This window comes from Pocillopora verrucosa, chromosome 7 (genome assembly GCF_036669915.1).
Source record: "Pocillopora verrucosa isolate sample1 chromosome 7, ASM3666991v2, whole genome shotgun sequence".
Lineage (NCBI taxonomy): Eukaryota > Metazoa > Cnidaria > Anthozoa > Scleractinia > Pocilloporidae > Pocillopora > Pocillopora verrucosa.
The window spans coordinates 18,335,781-18,354,977 of NC_089318.1; the positions used below are offsets into that span (position 1 = coordinate 18,335,781).

A 19,197-nucleotide genomic window follows, 5' to 3' on the forward strand; every position below is an offset into this window, starting at 1 on the left:
AGTGTACGCAAGGTAAAGACTACACTCAAAAGCATAGAGACGTTTCACCCGGTTAGTCGTTGTACGATATAGACATAAAGGAAAGTATCCACTTCAAAAGCAATTTTATTATATGGAGTTAATAGAAAAACTAGTTATTTTTCTGGGTAAAGGACTCGAGATCAGCGACGTGTTTCAAGAAAAACTTGACGAAGGAAGTAACTCTTCTCACTGTTTACTACACAATTAACCAAATGGGCAGCAATACCCATTCTAGACATCCTAACTAAAAATCTATCGACTTTATTAAAGAGATATGTAATAACAGCACAGACAATTTTTTTAAAGTACACAACTTTTCCTATGCGATATTTGAGGGTCGGTTATTCAAACGATATTAAACTTAGCCTGCGGTTATATACTATCTATAAACCTCCAGATTTCTTTAAAAGCGAGTTTTTTCTTTGTAAATGTGTGGTTTTCTGGGGCTAACGACGGCTAACTACCAACGTTCTTGACCCTATGAACAAAGAACGTTTGGGTAACACGTTTAGACGTTTGGCTCTATTGAAAATTAATTACATTGCGTTTAAGGTTGTATTCATCTAAAATGAATCTTCCTGTTTGGACCTAAATTTTCAGTTTATAAAGTTTCATTGAAATTGATTAACTAATGTTTCCATGTTACCTCTGTAAACTACTGTCGTCAGCATTCTACGCTACTTGTTTCTGTTTTTAATTTTTTCACATCAGAAGACATGAAGAGATACACTAGTTAAACAATGACACAGCGCTTTTGACTTTTGGCAGAAACGCGAGAATAGTTTGGTGAATGCACATGGGGTGGTAGAAGAAAGCTTGCGGAGGGCATGAAAAAAATATGGGATTCTTTCCTTCTCTCTTTTCCTTACAACATTACAGCATTACCACAACAACAATACACCCTGAATCTTTAGTAGAGCAATTCAAGCTAGGCTATTTTGGTCGCCATGGCAAGATGACAACTGAAGAGTTGCAGCGAAAGTCGCCAATTTGACAACCGGTGTTCAGTGGTCGGTAGCTGTAACTTTTTTAGTATTTCCGAGTAGTTTTTTGTTTTAATCATAAGTGAGATAACTATGAGCTTTACTTTACCATCAATGCTTCTTGGTTTTTTTTTATAAAAACAATTGCGACTGAAACATAAATTCTGGCAACCGTGTCATGATGTAAGGTCGTCAAATTGTGACCTTGGAAAAAGTTAAACTCGGTGTACTATTCCTTGAAGCAGACGTCCAAGCTAGCTTCCTATCCATGACAAAATCTGTGCACTGATAGACTTCAACAGCAATACTTCTGAAGCATTTAACAGTCCTATCGATTGTTCATACGCCTCATTGTAAAGTCTCTTTATAAAATTCAGTTCTGTCCGGAATGTAACGGTAATTATTCCACATAGTAGACATACGCATCCTGTGATCCGTGTTAATTGAATAACCGTTTGTGGTAGGCTTACTTTTTTTCTGGATTAACCTGGAGAAATAAAAAAAAACCAATAAGACCACTTGCTGTCCGTCAATTTGTTTTTTCTTGATTTTTGAAAAAAAATTTATCTTTTGTGCTTAGCCGCTTTTGAAGTTGAATGGAAGGTATTTCAAATTCTCATCAACCCAAATTATCAAAGAGAATATGGATATTCAAGAAACCATTCAGTTCAACTTGGATGCAACATACAATGAGGATTAGGCGAGGGGAGGAGGGATCTGAGCAGGCTTTTACAGATAAATGAAAATACACAGAATAGGGCTCACAAATCTACTTTTACCAATTAACAAGTCACTTTTGCAACCGAAAAAAAGGAGGCAAATCTCATTACCCATGTCATCTTTCGAGACAGTTAATTTCAAGACGTCTCCCTCTTGAACAGTTCGATTAAATAAACCAGGGAAACCAATGAAAGTTTTGACGCTCAGAGGAAAGGGAGATGGAGGAAAAATAAAACTAGGACCCCACAGTATGAAGGGCCTTCGAACAGATCAACCGCGACGGCCGCCCGCAAAATTATGAGCATCGAAACTAAGAATTCGCTGCGTCAGAAAGCATGCCAAAATCAATACCCTAACCAGAAACTTTTAAACCGATACCACATTAAAAGGACAAGAATTTGGAACATCTATCTTTACTTCCGATTCAACGACTTAAAAGGCCTGAAACTGGAAGATATTTCCAATGTTCACTTCTTGGTTATGTCACATATACAAATCGGCTTTGGGTCTCCCGTGCGATACAAAGAAACCGCTAAATTGTCGACAATTTGATTGTGATAATTGCTAATAATTGCTAAAATGTTTTATTTTTAGGTGCGTGGAAGTTTCTAATATTAGGAGCAAATTTCAAAACAAAGGTCTTTCTAGGTAAAAATTACCAATCAAAGTCACCTACTGAAAATCGTTAATTTGTAAGATAACTCGTAATCCCTCCACAAATACACTGAACAGTTTTACCCATTTAATTAAAGATGAATTAATGCTTTAGACAACCTATATCATTGGGCTATAAAAAAAAAGTCATAAATTTTATATGCTGGCTATATCATGGTTGTTAATTATATAGCGATCACTTGAGTCACGCAAGAATAATTTGTAAAAATATTGAGATAGACTTTCAGTAAGACTTGCTCTCTTTGGACCGTGACAACTCCTAACACCAACAATTTACTGCTTACACCAGAAGAGAGTTTCCCACGATCTCTGGCTTGACAATCTATGCTCGATTGATTGTCGTAAAACCAACTACTAACTCCTTACAATGACCAAAATGTCATGTGGAGCCAGTTTTGATTTTAATTTAATACAAATATGCCGTAAACACGAGTCACGATTTTCACTTTGAATCTTACTGGTTGAGTAACGGCGCAAGTTTTCGCCACCAATAACAATAAAATCCCAGATGACTTTCAACACTTCGTAGAAAACTGCTCAACAGATCAAGTATACGTCGTTCAATTTTTCTCCACAAAGTCTGATACAATATTTCTAATTAGCATTTCCCGATAGTACTTTTCAAGATTAATTTTCAATACAAATTAACAAATATCTAACTAATTAAATAATAATACAGTGACAAAAAGTGAAACTCCTACTAATATCAGTAATGTACTTTGAATTGTCAAGTGCTGATAAGATAACATCAATAATATATATTTTCAAGAACCGACCAGTTAACATTCAGGTTCAAGGTTTTTCAGCGCACAAGCACTTCAACTTTATGGCTAAGTCTCTTAAAGAAGCAAACATTATCACTTCCTGACAGTGCAACCCGACAAAACTGAACAGAATTATTGATCAGCGCAGATGTGAAAGCTTCAAAACAGAGACAAAACAAAAACGAACTCGCTGTTCAGAAGCCAACAATCTTCGAATGTTGCTAACAACGTTCTTAAAGACGACTGACGTCTTCGCAATCGACACCAATACAAATGTTTAATTGTTATTCAAGTCTTTGCACTTCAATCAATCCCGCGAAACCATATCATGGTTGCCACAGTAACTGGTTACCTAAATTCATGACTCTTCCCAGATAGAAATATAATTTCCGACCAAATGTCCAATGCCTCTTTACAACGTGACGCATTCACACTCATTCGACCTCATCACCAGAGAGTTACAAGAAGTAGGTACACTGTGACACAAACAACTGCGACAACACTGCATTATTCACTATGAAGAATATCCGCAGCCTTCTACGATATTAAGCACAAATACTACATACAATAGTAGCCAGTTGACCTCATCGCCCGAAGAAAGCTAGCAATATGAAGTCCAAACGTCGCGATAAACGTCGGAAGTAACTACATCGCGAGACAAAAGATGGACGAGAGAGTTTATTTTTGCGGGCACAAATATGTTTAGGGCCTGACTCAGAGTCATTTCAGGCCGAGTCGTTGGGCGAGGGTTAAAATGAGCTTTGAGAAGGACCAAAAACATATTTATGCCCACGAACATAACTGTAGTATTATTATAATCACTTTGGAGGGCATCGAGAAAATAAAAACTGAAAAAACGACAACGAAACAGTCTGGACGATCACGCGAGCGTGTGAGAGAGCTACCATGTACCGCAAAAATCTCCAACAACGTTTTTTTACAATACAATGTGAAGAATAAAATGTTACATGAAACAGTGGCGTCCATCCTCCCCTTAAAGGCGGAGTGCTATCCATTGATACAATTTCACAAATTACAACAAGAAATTTGTATTGACGACACAATAATACAACGAAGACAGGTAAACAGACGCGTCAACTACATATAATTTTAGTTTCCGTGACTTTTCGTTAGAGTTTCAACTTTCCCATGAATTTCTCCTGACCTTGAAGAATTTCTCTCTCCGGATCATTTTTCACTGTTTATAAAACAAGAATAAAAAGAAATATGTTGATAAAGGACCATGACGTGACCATAAAAATAGCAACAGCAATGCGTGAACTTTTAAAACTCTAGGATTAGCGATAAGTTCACAAAGAAGATGACGAGCGGAAATGGTTGAGTGTCAGATTCTCAGTGGCGACTATTTTTTTTATCTTTGTCCCACACTTGTCGGTGCCAAATCAACAGACTATTTCCGAAATGCCATAAGAGTCTCTGTTTGATGAGGTGAAGCATTTGATACAAAAATAACTTTTAAAAGTATTGCTCTTTGGAGCCCGAGAATGGCGTTTGTTCAACAACCGAGTTCAAACTTTAACATCCTCCTCACTCTTTCTCCCTACAAAACGCTGTCGGCCTCGCTGATCCTGGCAAAATGCAGAATATTTGTCACATATGAACCTAGAGTGTCGCCTGGCACATCCAGGGCTCCAAATTGCGACTGTTATAATCGCCATGGCGAATAGATGTAAATCTTGGGGACTTAGACGCCAATCTCGCGACCTGTAATCGGCAGTCATGCATTGCAACGTTTTTCTTATTTGGTGTTAAGGATCTTCCGATAAGCTGAGATAAACATTTGTTTACATCATCTTCGCCCGTCGTCTTCTCTCACCAAAATTTGCCCCGTTTCTCCTTTCTTGCTTTATGCCTCATCATGATGCTTCATTTAGTTTGCCATGAATTTAATTATCAAGTTACACGTGTAAAAAAATAAGACACTATATGGACGGCGAGGACGCCCTTGAGGAAAGCCAAGATTTTTACATGATAGGATTCCTTAAACAAATATTATAATCACAGTTTAAAGTTAGACTGGCTACGAAACAAAGGCAGCGTTGAAACTGGGTCGAACTAAAATGTTGTCCAAGTATGTAGCTCCCGTGAACCTCAAAAAATGGTTGTCAGACAGCTTGCTTATTTTTTTTTAGCAAATTTATTATTTCTTTGGCGACCACTCAACGATTTTTGATGGCCAAACGGGAACTTTTGTCTATTTCTCTTTGTTTATCCAAGTATGCTGCCACTGTGACATTAAAAAAACCATTGTCAGACGGGTTTTTCTTTTTCTTTTTTTTTTTTTTTTTTTTTTTAACAAACTAACTTTGTTTGGCGACCATGTTTTCATGTTAGAGCGCCGAATGGAAACTTCGAAAAAAGGTGCGCTTGAAGTGTCAACATCAAGAAGTCCTCTGTAGATCCGCGGTTAAGCATCCAACCAAGAGATTATAAACAGTACATAATCTCTCGATCCAACTCATTTTCGGAACAAGCTGCATGAAGTTCGTGTCCTTGTAGGAGACCCAGTTCTCTTTTTTTTTTCTGGTTGTGAAAAATGACTCTGAAATCAACTTTCTTAATGGAACCTCTTCAGCTCATTAATTTCCTTAATTAAGCACATGTAAGTAACTGGGATCGAGGGGTCAAATTCATTTAAGGTGGCACGCAATCTTTTCCTATTGCAAGCATTTCCTGTCCACTTAACCAATGAAATCTAAATTAAATTAGGCGCACAGACGATGCCTGTCAAATATGCATGATGTCAGGAATTCGTGTTGGGCCGCTACGGAATGGTTACAATGAACAAAAATAAAGCTTAGTAATTTCAAATTTTTGAAGGAAATTGACTAGAAAAACAGGTTTCTTCTCCCTCATGAGGCCAACCACAAGAGTAAGGTAAGACAAAAAAGCCTCAAAGCCTGCCAATAGGCGTACTTTTTGCAAGTGAACGCTCAGTATTTCAGGACACGTTTGGCCGCCAATTTAGATTTCAAAGCAGAGGAAGGTTGGGGAGAAGTGACATTTCTACCGCTGGGGGTGAGGGAAAGTAAAAAGGAAAGAAAGTCATCTCGACGTAACTCGCCCCTCTCCTCTTAGTCAATTCTAACCGCACATCAAAGATGGCAACTTAGTAACCAAGTAACTAATAAAGCAAACTATTTGGGGATCTTTCCTGTAAGATGCCAGCACCGAGGGCTAAAGATAAGTGACTCTACACTCTATGTTGACGCACGATCCATTAATCAGGAAAAAAAAAAGACATGTTAACCCTTTAACTCCCACGAGTGACCAAGACATAATTTCTCCTTGCAATATCAACACAGTATCAAACAGACAAGTGATGAGAATAAAGAAACATATCAGTTAGGGGATTATAAGTTGATCCTATACCAAATTCTGCAAACTAACATCACAAGAACTGTATGGCAGACAGTAAGGAGAATTACTTATGAGATCTTGGGAGTTAAAAGGGTTAATAACTCACACTTTTGTTGCTTGACCCGCCCAAGCCAAAGCCTCGTCCAAACACCCCGGACCATGATGACCTTGTGCCTTGCTGCGGCAGTCTGGCCTCCTCTGCTTCTCGAAGCCTAGCCTGGTTTCGTTTGAAGGCTTCAATTATGTCATCTTCTTGCCGATAAAAGTCTAAAACCGTGCGGATGTCTTCAACATTTGAGGTGGCAATGGCTGTAAGAGGATGACCGCAAAAGAGGTGAGACCATATCTATACTCGAGGATTTCATTCATGCCAAAACACCGCATTAATTTGCATACAATTGTGTTGTTAACTCTGCACCCTCATTGCAGGAGTTTTGTCTAAACTTCCATTGTAGGAAGCGAAAAAAAGTATTGTTATTCCTCCCCCGCCAGTCCATAACAAATTACCCTTCAGCATTTTGTTCGCTTTATCAAAAATTGGGCCAGTATCCATTTATACCAAGTAAATTATATGGAGTAGGGTGTTACGTTCCTACCACTTCAAAAACAGTAACAGAAATGTTTTGAACAAGAGCACAGCTCACTGACCCGACCGGGACTCGAATCTAGACTTCCTGATCAGGAGTCCACCGCGCTGGACACCAGGCCGCCGGCCCTCGCAAACTTCCAGAGTAAGCTTTACAGCTTTCCTTTTACTTAACTGTTTTTGGAACGGAATGATGGATACTCACTTAGAAGAAAAGGAATAAGATCGAACAACCTTCTGTCGGTCGGGTCACCTTCCCATTTATTGAGAATGATGGCATTTCGCAGGTTGTCCCTTGGGGCTTTTTCGTCACAGTCGATCATAATGACTTTGGAGAGGTCTCGGTTTAGAGCAGACAAATCCTGAAAATAAAATGAAAGGGGTATGGATATAGGCCTGATAACCAGCCGTCGTTCGGAAAATGAGTCCACGCTCCTTCCTAGGGGGCATCGAATACTGGGCCCGAAAACACGACAGAAATTGAATCAAGTTTGGAGGGTTTGCCAATGACAGAGAGAGAATTTGTTTAAAGGATAAGGGGACACCTTTCCATGTTCAGATCTAAACAGCACGTTACATATCCCTTATCCCGATCTACTCCTCCCTCCTTTTACTTCCGGGCTACATATCCTTATACCCTATCCACCCCTCCCTCCTCTTACTCCCACGCTACATATCCCTATACCCTGTCCACCCCTCCCCCCTCTAACTCCTGTGCTACTTATCCTTAATCCCTATTCACTCCTCCCTCCTCTTACTCCCAGGCTATATATCCTTGATCCCTACCCACCCCTCCCTCCTCATACTCCTGGGCTACATATCCCTAATTCCCATCCACCCCTCACTCCTCTTACTCCCAGGCTACATATCCCTCATCCCCATCCACTCTTCCCTCCTCTTACTCCTGGGCTACATGTCCCTAATCCCCATCCACCCCTCCCTCCTCTTACTCCTTGACTACATATCCCTGATCCCCATCCACCCCTCCCTCCTCTTACTCCCAGGCTATACATTTCTAATCCCTATCCACCCCTTCCCTCCTCTTACTCCCTGGCAACTACAAATAGCCCAAGCTCAAGCCGTGAGATGATCATATTGGGTAGCAAGAATCAAGCTGAAAATATAAGAGTTTGCATGGGAATATTTACGGCCGCTCTTAGGAATAAAAAATATAATCAAATTCTCAATAAAAATACCTCACCTTACTTCCACAGTGCTTTGCTTGTTGTCTAACTGTTGCTATGTTGAAAAGAAGCCGTTTCAGCAAGTTATTAATTCTAGGTTTCCTACTACTAAGAGAAGGACCTTCCCTTAGGAGTAGTAAACCTAAAAATGGATAATTCGCTCAAACGGCCCTGTTGCAACAAAGTAAGCAGTCACAAACAAGCAATGCAATCAGGAAATAAGGTGAGGTATTTTCATTGAGAATTTGACTATACTTTTTATTCCTAAGAGTGGTCATAAATATTCCCATAGAAACTCTTATATTTTCAGCATGAGTCTTGTTATGCTAGATGATCATCTCACAGCTGGAGCTTGGGCTGCCTGTGAGGCTACATATCCTTAATCTCTATCCACTGGTATTCTTACCTTAACATGTGTCCCATCAGTATATAGTGTAGCATCTCGATACAGTCTGTACATGATAAGTCCATTTGGATCTAATCCATCCACTACAGGTGCAGCACTCTTGTTACAAAAAGAAAAGAAACCATATTTAAACAATTTACCATCAATTCTTCCTTTATTAGCTGATGCATTTTTGTGTCTCTTTTCAGCAAAATACACGATGAAAAATTAAAGTTATTTATCAAAATAATTAGCACTGAAAAGGGTTGATTGTGGGCTTTCCTTGCAGTCCATGGTCATTACCTATAATTTCAATTTCTACTTTTAACAAAGTTGAAGTCCACAAATGATAGAACAAAATGAACACTCTGAAATCAAACCAAGCACCTCCCATCATATTTATTACTTGTAGTTAAAATAAGCAGCTTCAACAAGTGTGAATCATACAGCGCAAACCAATTTGCATGTACATAAGCTGGGACCTTGTCACTTCCCTCACTGTAAACCAGTCTAAGCCCTGACACCCCTAAGACTGACCAGCATCTAATTTCTCTGTACAACTTCACCCCTGAATCACACATTCAAGTCACGGGAATAAAGAAAATGATCACCACTAATATAGCTCTCGATTGTCACACAAATTCTCCTATTCAGCACCTTAGAAGATGGTAGGAGAAAAGTAAGGAGAATATGCATGTACTGATGTTAGGGTGTAAAGGGTTAACTGTGGTAGTGGAGGTTGACCCATAAGTCATGCCAAGGGAGATTGGTTTCAAGATCAAAATCAGCATATCAACTTTTCACAGTAAAAAAGTATAAAGATCTAGTTAGAAACAAATTAACTCACAAATCCAGCTTCATGTGTGTATATGACGACTTCAAATAGAGGTGGCCCAAGCTGATTGAGAAAAGCATCCACTCCTGGTCTTTTCCTGAAACGCCAGCCACTTTTACGCTATGAAAGAAAGGATAATCACTGTGTTGATCAATTGTGGTGGCATTATATTTTTATTGAAAAGAAATGATCCCACCAGCTGAGCTGCAATAACTGAAATTGCATAGAAAAAGTCTGGAAAGAAAAAAAAGGCTTTGACAGGATTTAAATCAGTGTCCACCAGAAACTAACTAGGTGCTACTACCAGTGGAACAACAAAATCACATGCTGAGCACGTGACATCTCCTAAATGGTTCTTTATCCCCTGAGGGAATCTGATCACAATCAAATGAAACTCATAATAATTTGATATGTGGATAATGTTCAAGTAAGGAAATGATCCTGATCCAATAATTAAAATTGCATAAACGATTTTCAATTGGATCAAAATAGTTCATCATCTTACTTACATCATACTCTGGGTGAACCAAAACATCTTTTAGCTCAAGCACCAGTGTATATGGGGGCTGAAAATAAGGTTCTTGAAGGGGATCGGGTAATAACATTTTGCTTGATGGTGCGGCAAACATCTGTCATGAAAATGGAAAAAAAAAAACAACAAAAAACAGCTTTGAACTGAGACAAATCTTTGGCTTAAAGAATAACATGATATGTCAAAAGGATTATTCTGAGTAATTTGAATAGTTTACAACTTCTCTATTTTACAGACACTACCTAAAATTCATACCCATACGATTCAATCTAAATCATAGTTAAAGACAACAGCGTGGAGATATGATTACCAATGTGAAAGAGTTATGGGTTAGGGAAAATTTTTCTTCATTGCATCCAATTTTTAAATAAGCATCACCCCCAAATAAGCACCACACTTGACAAGGTGCCACACTGGAGACGAAAAATCGAATGTGAACCATCATGGTGTTTATTCAAGAATATACAATATATCCCTACTACTTGCTGCTCTTACATTTCTTAATGTTATATCTTAGGATTAAAAGTGACAACTACCACAGCAACCACTTTCAAAACTGTAACCGAAATTTTTGTTAGAAATTCCGTGAATAGCTTGAGTTCTTCACTTTCTTCAGCAGTGAGAATTCTCGTCTCCTGAACTTCTGAGGATAGCAACAATGGCCAAATTGAAACAAACTCAGAGATAGATTTCCAAATTTCCATGTAATTTTTTTGTGTACAAATTTTATTTTTGCCACATGGTGTTTAAAATCCTTACCTCATAAAAATCCCAGATTTTGTCTCTTGTTCTATAAATAAACTGCATTGGCACCAACTCTGTAAGAAAGATGATCAACAGCTGAAAGCCTTCCCTCAAAATGAGAAAAACTGACTTAAATAATCCATAATTTCCATTTCCAGCACTAACCATTTTTGTATCCATCTTCAGGCTGAAAAGAGAAAATAATTTTGGGTCAGATTTTAATATTTCAAATCCTAAATTTCATTTTTATGGGGGAATCAGTTTCATTGTTGACCTACTCAGGGCAATATTTGTTTCAGATTACACTGTATTGGATATTTCTCTCCAAAATGAGAAAACAAACTCTCTGTTCTCAAAGGTTCTTGGACAGCTTACAAGGTTTTCTGATAAGAAATCCCAGAGGTGGAAAAAATTTTGACTATGAGTATCAGATTTCCTTCTCTTTCTCTCAATATATACATATTTCTTTTGATTGATAAATGCTTCTGTTCTTCACTCCTTCATTCCATTTTGTGTTCACAAATTACTGCCATCAGTTGGTAGATAAGAAATATTTCAGACTGTCTCATGCACCCTAAAATTCTGGGTTGTGATTGGTCTGAGATCTGAGCAAAGTTAGCTTCTTTTGTACTGAGTTTGTCTTTGTGGTAGCAACAGTTTGGATGGCACAAATGAATTTGTTGCACCAAACAGAAGTGCATAAGCTTCTACAATTTGCCAACTGCAGTACCAGTTTACAGAGAAAAATATATCCCTCTCTAGATCCTGTTATATCATCTTCTAGAGACACTTATAAAGGTTATGCACAACTTGAAATCATATGAATATAATTTCCTACTGACTTGATAAAAATGTTTAGAAATATTTTCAGTAGTGTTATGTGTAGATAATGAAATTTTAATTGTAAACCTTGTGACTTTACTTACATTTTCTGGATCAGGTAGCCCTAGGAAATATAGAAGTAAATATCACTGAAATTTATCGTTACTTTCCTTTGATGTTAATCTTATAACTTATATGAGTGATCAAAACAGAAGTTCTCCCAAGTGATACCAAGCACATAAGTGATAAGGATAAAAAAATATCAATTAGGGGATTATTAGTTGATCAGATACCAAATTCTCCAAACTAACATCATTAGAATTGCATGGCAGAGAGTAAGGAGAATTGTTAATGAGATCCAAGGATATACACTGGTGAGGTGAGCAGGGTTATCATAAAGAAAGGATGTAGCAAGAGAATAGTGAAAAGTAACACAAAAGTTTTCTCCATGCCTGAAGAAGAAATAGCATAGACCATCAAAATTTCGCCTTTAATTCTGTTTAATGATTGGAGAATTCACTGATGCCTGATACCTGGTTAACAACCCAAGTGAGGGGCTGTAAGTTCTGATTTCACTGATACTTTAACTCTAACCCAACTCCCTGCCCCCCCCCCCCCCCCCACCTCTGTCTGTACAGTTGAGCATAGTTGGCCATTGGTTCTTATAGACCATGAATCAAATTAACCTGGACTTGCATTCTACCCAGGATAACTGTTTTATGTTCTTAGGCAAGAAACTTTACATTCACAGCACCTTTCTTCATCCAGATGAATATATGTTTACAAAACATAGTCAAAGGAACTAGGGAAAATATTTGGGATTATTGGCAGATGAAGACAAGTCAACTCAAGGAGGAGGAGTCTGTTGAAAGTCACTCTTGTAAGCATCATTTGCCTTTTCCTCATTGAAATTTTTAACTGGATAGGTGAAGTAGGACCAGGTAAGATCTTGAAACACTTCTATGGAATGTTTCATCCTTTTACCATACCCATAAAGGTAGTAGGCATCTGAGCCCTTAAGTTTTTGTTTGCAGCCTTGGTAAAATGAAATTCAAAGGTGTTTGGTTTTAGTCAGCAGCTTTGTGAAGTCAGAGGGCTCCACATTCTTCAGCCTCTTGGACAAACAAGATCTCATCTCTCCTTGCTAAAACCAGCCGTCTTCAATCCTTGAGTCCAAGAGGTGATTAATATATTACTTCTCCTTATAACATCCATAAAATATCAAGCAAACAGGTAATGAGAATACTCAACCTTATCAGGGGGAAGTTATCTTGATCTGACATCAAATTCTTAGAACTAATTTACCAGGAAATGTGCAGCAGCTTGAAGGGAGAATTAACAATCTGATCTTGGGAGTTAGATTTAAAGGGTGGTGGGTAGGTGCGAACGAAAAATCCGCACGACCATGCGAACACAGATCCTCTTGGCGAAACAATATTCAAATTAGCCTTTAAGTTTAAATTTTAAGCCACAATATAATAACTCCTACCTAGATAAATCACAGCTCCTGAGATCACTCCAACACCGCCAGCTCCAAAATATAACCAACCCTTCAATGTAGGACCTTTCTTCTCTTTTGGCTTCACGTAATAGAATGCACGTGGACAACGCAAAGGTGATCTTGTGACCGGTCTAAATAATCTCGTTGTACACGAGAGGGAAGAGAATTGTACGGATGGAATAATCAAAGTTGTACTGTGGCATGTCCTTGAGCTAAGCCACCGACAACATGAGAAAAGTGCAGAAGACGACAGAACCGCCATGATGAAATGTGAACAAACAGTCACAGCTGATCAGCGGACATACTTGAATGGTCACCATCGTCATCCAGAAAGAAAGCGAGGCATATGAGGAAGGGAAAGCCAGAGTGATGCAAAATGTAGCGTATGACAAAGAAATTTTAGCGCTGAATGTAGAGGAGTGGGGGCATAGCTCAGTGGTAGAGCATTCGACTGCAGATCGAGAGGTCACCGGTTCAATCCCGGTTGCCCCCTTTGCTTCTTGTAAAGAAATTTTCTTGTAAGAGACGAGCAGTTAACAGAACTTATCCGATTTAGCTACTTTTTTTTGTTTAATTAGAATGGCTCGTCGTTCTCTTTGACCGAACTTTTAATTAGTGATTCCTCGTGGACGGTCCGGGAATGCTCTTTGTTGAAATTTTCCTTTAGTGCCTGAATAAACTTTGAAACGTTTTACTTAAAGACAAGTAAATTTTAAATTCTTCTCATTGAGAAGTGTAATATGCTCCTGCCGTTAAAAGAATTTCGGTGTCTTGTGTCGGAACAATAGTGCATAGGGGGTCCACAAAAGACGTCTTGGAATGTTGCTGCATAATCCTCTGCACATGGTATTCATTAGACATCAGGGATGCAAGATTTTTCCTGCTTCTAAACTTAATTCTCTATGGAACTTTCTCCTTTGCATGAGCTAATTTTCTTATTTTTCAGTTACTTCACACTAATCCTCTGCTTTTATATTTTAAGAATGCTTCCACACCACTAAACATTTATTTCAGAAATGCACCCTGACAAGTCAAAATGTTTTAATGACCACTTTAATACTACATTGAGATCAGATGTACATGTACAGGCATTACAGTGAAATAGTTGAACTTTTTTACAGCAACTAACAATGTTCATGAACTAGACTTGCACAATGAGCCAGTAAGAGAGCAAGAAGGTTAAAAATCACCTTTTATAATACACTTTTGGCTTCTGTTCCAGAAGAACTCTCAAATAAAACAAAGAAAAGGCTTTCCCTCTGATTAAAATACCTGCTTCCCACTTTTCTTATAACAAAAGCTGGTTTGACTTTGTAAACATCAATTAAGAATCGCGAAGCAGTGGCCGATGCTAAAATACTATACTGAACATTTAAGTTGAAAAGAAAAAGGGCATCATGTCACTGACAGTAAATGCTGCATATCAGTACAAAAGTCCATTGAGTCAAGAGCAAGTGAGAGATGACTTACAACACTGCTACGGTACTTTAGGATGACTAAGTAAAAAGCTACTACACTGATATGCAACCTTGACTTTCAAGAGCCAATCCACAACAACAACAATGTCCTCTTTAATCAATCTGCTAACCTCTAAGGAGACTTCCCTAGAAGCAGAAACCTTCTTGATGGATAGAAGCCATGTTTGTGCTAGATTTAGGGGTAAGTATGGAAGAAACGACTGTAAAATGTACATGGCTGTATCTAGAAATTCTATCAAAGTTGCACGGAACCCTTGACACAAGATTCCTCTGTGAACTCAAAAAGGTTCCATCCATGAAAATCTGTACACAGTTTGCCAGAGTCCTTGAGAATAGCATTTTATTTCCCTCCTTTTGCATGTGTCAAGATATGCGACTTGAGATTTGTTGACTGAGCAAACCTCTTGTTACAGGAATCAAAAGGACAGACATACGGTCTGTCACCAGTGTGGATACGAACATGAGTACGTAGGTTGAAATCCAACGAGAATCTCTTACCACAGCCTTCAAATGTACACTGTTATGAAAATAAAAAAAATATTACCACACTAATGAACATGGGCATTTTTTTTAAGCTACATTATGTCAAGGATATTGTCTTGACATGACACTCTACTCTTTGGGTTTTCCAACCAAGAAACGTATTATCATAAACAGAGGGATTACACCCCGACGTCACTACACATATTATCCCTACTTCATCTCTATACACTTCCTAAGGGGCTTACAAGAAGAATTTGTTTATCAATCAAGAGCTTCTCTCAGGTGGTGATCATTTTCTTTATTCTAACTTGTGATCCTAATGTTTAATTCAGGGGTGATATTGTAAGGAGAAATGAGGTGCTGATCATGCTTAGGAGTCAAAGGGTAAAAATAAAAAGGTGAAACCACACCAAACAAACACTCATACCTGGAAAGGTTTTTCACCAGTATGAACAAGTTGATGTCTCTTAAGTTTCGAACTCTCCACAAAAGCCTAAAACAAGAAATTGAATGAACTGAAATTGGCAATATCAGATGTGATACCAAGAGTGAGTGATAAAAATCACTCATTAACTTCAGACAGAAGGGCTGTTCACTGATGAATATTGCTTACAAATTCCTCAGCATAATTTTTGAAAAAATAACTAGGGGAAGAAAGACCTTTGCATTATATCAGGAAAGATGACAGTGAATTCCAAATACATTATAAACAAGGCTACATACCTTGCCACATTCAGCGCAGACATGGACTCTTGGTCCATGCGTATGTAAGTGTTTTCGCATGGCAGAGTTATCTCGAAACATCTTTGTGCAACCCTAAAACAAAGCAAGTACAAACTTAGTCAAAACAGTTTTGTGCACACCACCTGTGAGGTCTGGGCACAATTAATTCAACACACTCTTTTGTTCCCTGCTGCAACACAGTTCAAGGATTAGATTTGCGATGAAAAGCTTCTTACTTTATGCGGACAAGCTATTGTTCTTGCTCCTTCTTCCTCTTTCATCTTCTTTGGTCTCATCCTGCAAAACATATAAACCTTTCCTTACTAAGCAGGGGTTCAGGTGTGATTCTGCTTTAATTATTTCTTTCAAATAAAAATCCTATTTTGTTTTGGGTAAACTGACAGTATATACTTTAAGAAAAAATGTGGCATATCAATAGACACTTCCTTGAAAAAACACAATCCAGCCAAAACAAGGAGAAAAAAGGCAAAATATCTAGTTTCTTTGAGGCTTTTGCCACTACAAGCCTACAAAATTCATAGCTTAGAATAGGGTTCAATTAAAAGGCAGCAAACTTTGCTGATTTCTCTGCAAGGTCTGACTAACTACCTTAGATGTCATAGCAACAAGCCAAGTAAAAGACACAAGTCACATGTGACTAATCTTCACAAATCCTCCTGGTTTCTGCAGCATGAAGCTACAAGAAGAGATGCAGACTTCCCTGGAAGGGATGCTAGTCCATCGCAGATTACTCCCCCACCCCCTCCCCCCTCCACTCCCTTTGCTGATACCCATTTACATTCCTAAATGGAGAAAGGCACTGCAAGAGTCAAAAGTCTCTCAGATGAACACAACACAATCAACCAACAGGGGTTAACTCTTCATCTCCCACTGGAATACATAATGAACTAAGGATAAAAAAATTGAAGTCACAGGCTGATTTCCAGTCAAATATACCCCTTAAAAACTTAGAGAAAACCCTGCACAACATAGATAGACATAAACAATGGGGAAATGAAACCAGTGTCTGCTAATTTCACCATTTTCCTTTCAATTCACATCCTTTACAAAGAATTGCATACATTTAAGTTCCCATCTTATATATTCCAAATCACTATGCATTGTTGAAAAACGACACATTGTAGTTGGGCAGAAGGATCAACTACTTCCTTTAAGTCTATGGCAGAGGCCTTGTACAGAACTCAGAGAACAATGCATATTTCAACAATTCTAGTGAATTAACCTCTTAGCTGTTTTTAACACCTTCTCCTTGTGTCTAAAATTATTCTAACATCACTCAAATTTGCAGATTTGGTGACATTTACAACAAAAGATTGCTAGACCTTGAATTGAACAACACAAAATAAAATAGGCAGCAACAGGCCTGGGCAGCAAATACCTCATTTCATTTTGTACTATGTACAAATTTTTAGAACATAACAAACGAGAAATACACACACGGAATTAACAATATCACATTTTTATGACTAGCTCCCATTTCGTAATCGTTGTTTCTGTCCTTTCAAGAGTGTATTCGTGTTTTCTGTATTTTCCCCCAAAATTGCCATAATACTTCAAAAGCTCGCAGAAAAGTAAAAATGACGAAACAACAAATTAAAAGATTTGACAGGGCCAAGTCACCAACATTTCACGACAGGGAACTGAGAAGTATATCAAAATGTGTTCAAACAACCAACGCTGAACGGTTAATTTCACTGCGGAAGAGAACCTTTTGTTTATCGAAAAAAAAAACGCATGATTCTGTTTCGTGTACTCCATACTGAAGAGAACTTTAAAATTGTAGGTAGAAAATCCACGAATATATCTTGTAACATGCAACAAGCCAATAAGTATCCTTTACAAAGGATAGTATAGAAATAGCACAGATTATCATTTTGCATCGAACGAACGGCGGCCATGATGCAGTCCGCCATTTTGGTTGTAACAAAGGCTGCTGTTTGTCATGGGATTTCAAAATGGCTGCCAAACTGGACGAAAAGTCATCTTACCTCGCAAACTCTGCTAACTGTTTCGGATCACTTAAATCAATTCCAGGAAGACCACCAGGAGGTATCTTTTTTCCAGTCATGTACTCGGTGAAGTCGGGAGCTTGATTCAACTCTTCTTGCTGAGCTTTTTTCTCCTCTATAGCGTCACCATAGCCCGTACAAGACAAGAAACACAAATGAAAATATGAGATTTTCCTGCCTCGCAGGAATGCTTAACTCTTAAAACCAACTTAATCTGAAAAAGAAGGGCGCCCATTTTACAGAAACGTACCCGACGCCCACATTGTCACGGCAAATTCGCCTTCGAGAGTCTTTATTTGAACTTGCTTTTGTTCCCATTTGCGCGTACCTGAGCGTTCAGTATCTCCAATACCACCCCCTCTCTCACTGTTCGAGGCGTTTGACGCACTCGATGTAGTAGAGTTAACATGACCCTTTCCCGATCTTCCCAGACCTTTAGTCCTGCTTCCTCTGCTTTTTCTCTGTTTGCCTGAAGGAGTCGTGGAGATAGACACTTCTTCAACTATGGCGTGTTTTGATTCCTCGATAACTTCTTCAGTCGTTTGAACAACGATTTCTTCGTTCTCAGGCTCAGTCAGAGGCTGAAGGGCTATCATAGGCTGCGTCTCAATTTGAACTTCTTGTTGAGGTTCCACCATAGTTTCCACCTCAACTTCGACTTCGGCCACACCAGTGGTTAAGTCGGCCATGTTGGCGCCTGAAGTTACCTACGCTGGGGGTGCTCACTGTCAACTGAAATATTCAACCTCATTTCGAAGTCAGACAGACCACGTGGGCACTGTACTTGCCGAGCCAATCAGAACAAAAAAATTTGGTATTATCAACTGAATTTACAACGTAAATTGGCCATTGTAAAGAGTTTCAAAGCTGGTGTTCCGAGCGTTAGCCTTACGTCAAAGCGAAGAGAGGAATTGTAGGTTGTATGTGTGTTTATATTCAGAAGAATAGAGCTACGCTATCGGTGGGAACATGGTAACGAGAAATACAAGAATACATTAGTTTAATTCAAGAGATGTTTTCGCTACAATATTGCTAAAAAATATTCAGTTCTTGAAGTCCCTCCTTCCGAAAAACAGAGAAAATCAACGGATGAAAGAATAAATGAAATGAAAATGAGAATAAGAAAATAAAATAATAAATCCAATGACAAAGAAAAATTCACTCTCACGGAGCTGAGAGACTTCCGCGAACGTATTTCAATTAAACACAAGATTTGATTTTACCAGGAGTAATAGGCTCCTTATTTTACACATTCACTCTCAACATCAACTTTGCTTCTTTTGTATGTTTGGTGTGTAAGATATTCATTTTCATGAGCATCAAACAAACAACAACAACAAAAAACTGAAA

General features: G+C 38.4%; 2 protein-coding genes and 1 non-coding gene across 7 annotated transcripts; 1 reads left to right on the plus strand and 2 right to left on the minus strand.

The window, feature by feature from the left end:
* Positions 1–89: 89 nt before the first annotated feature.
* On the minus strand, positions 90–13,408 carry LOC131781052 (mitochondrial import inner membrane translocase subunit TIM50-like). Of its 3 annotated transcripts, XM_059097712.2 has the most exons (11): positions 13,122–13,408; positions 11,737–11,756; positions 10,976–10,997; positions 10,826–10,884; positions 10,044–10,163; positions 9,547–9,654; positions 8,721–8,819; positions 7,336–7,492; positions 6,651–6,853; positions 4,329–4,361; positions 90–1,491 (listed from the first exon to the last, which is right to left on the minus strand). In XM_059097712.2, exons 1-10 carry the CDS (start codon positions 13,393–13,395, stop codon positions 4,359–4,361), a joined length of 1,065 nt encoding a protein of 354 aa, XP_058953695.2. In that variant the 5' UTR covers positions 13,396–13,408; the 3' UTR covers positions 90–1,491; positions 4,329–4,358. The 3 variants fall into 3 exon arrangements, with proteins under 3 accessions (XP_058953695.2, XP_058953681.2, XP_058953687.2); XM_059097698.2 differs by lacking the exon at positions 4,329–4,361; XM_059097704.2 differs by lacking the exon at positions 90–1,491 and having other exon boundaries at positions 2,504–4,361.
* Positions 13,409–13,554: 146 nt separating this feature from the next.
* On the plus strand, positions 13,555–13,626 carry Trnac-gca (transfer RNA cysteine (anticodon GCA)). Its single transcript has one exon. It is a non-coding gene; the product is annotated as a tRNA-Cys (tRNA).
* A 544-nt stretch (positions 13,627–14,170) lies between these two features.
* LOC131781087 (transcriptional repressor protein YY1-like) lies at positions 14,171–18,574 on the minus strand. 3 transcript variants are annotated; one of them, XM_059097745.2, is made up of 6 exons: positions 18,098–18,574; positions 17,827–17,962; positions 16,054–16,114; positions 15,818–15,910; positions 15,522–15,587; positions 14,171–15,128 (listed from the first exon to the last, which is right to left on the minus strand). In XM_059097745.2, exons 1-6 carry the CDS (start codon positions 18,534–18,536, stop codon positions 14,952–14,954), a joined length of 972 nt encoding a protein of 323 aa, XP_058953728.1. In that variant the 5' UTR covers positions 18,537–18,574; the 3' UTR covers positions 14,171–14,951. The 3 variants fall into 3 exon arrangements, with proteins under 3 accessions (XP_058953728.1, XP_058953735.1, XP_058953741.1); XM_059097752.2 differs by having other exon boundaries at positions 18,176–18,573; XM_059097758.2 differs by having other exon boundaries at positions 18,281–18,572.
* Between the last annotated feature and the right edge of the window lie 623 nt (positions 18,575–19,197).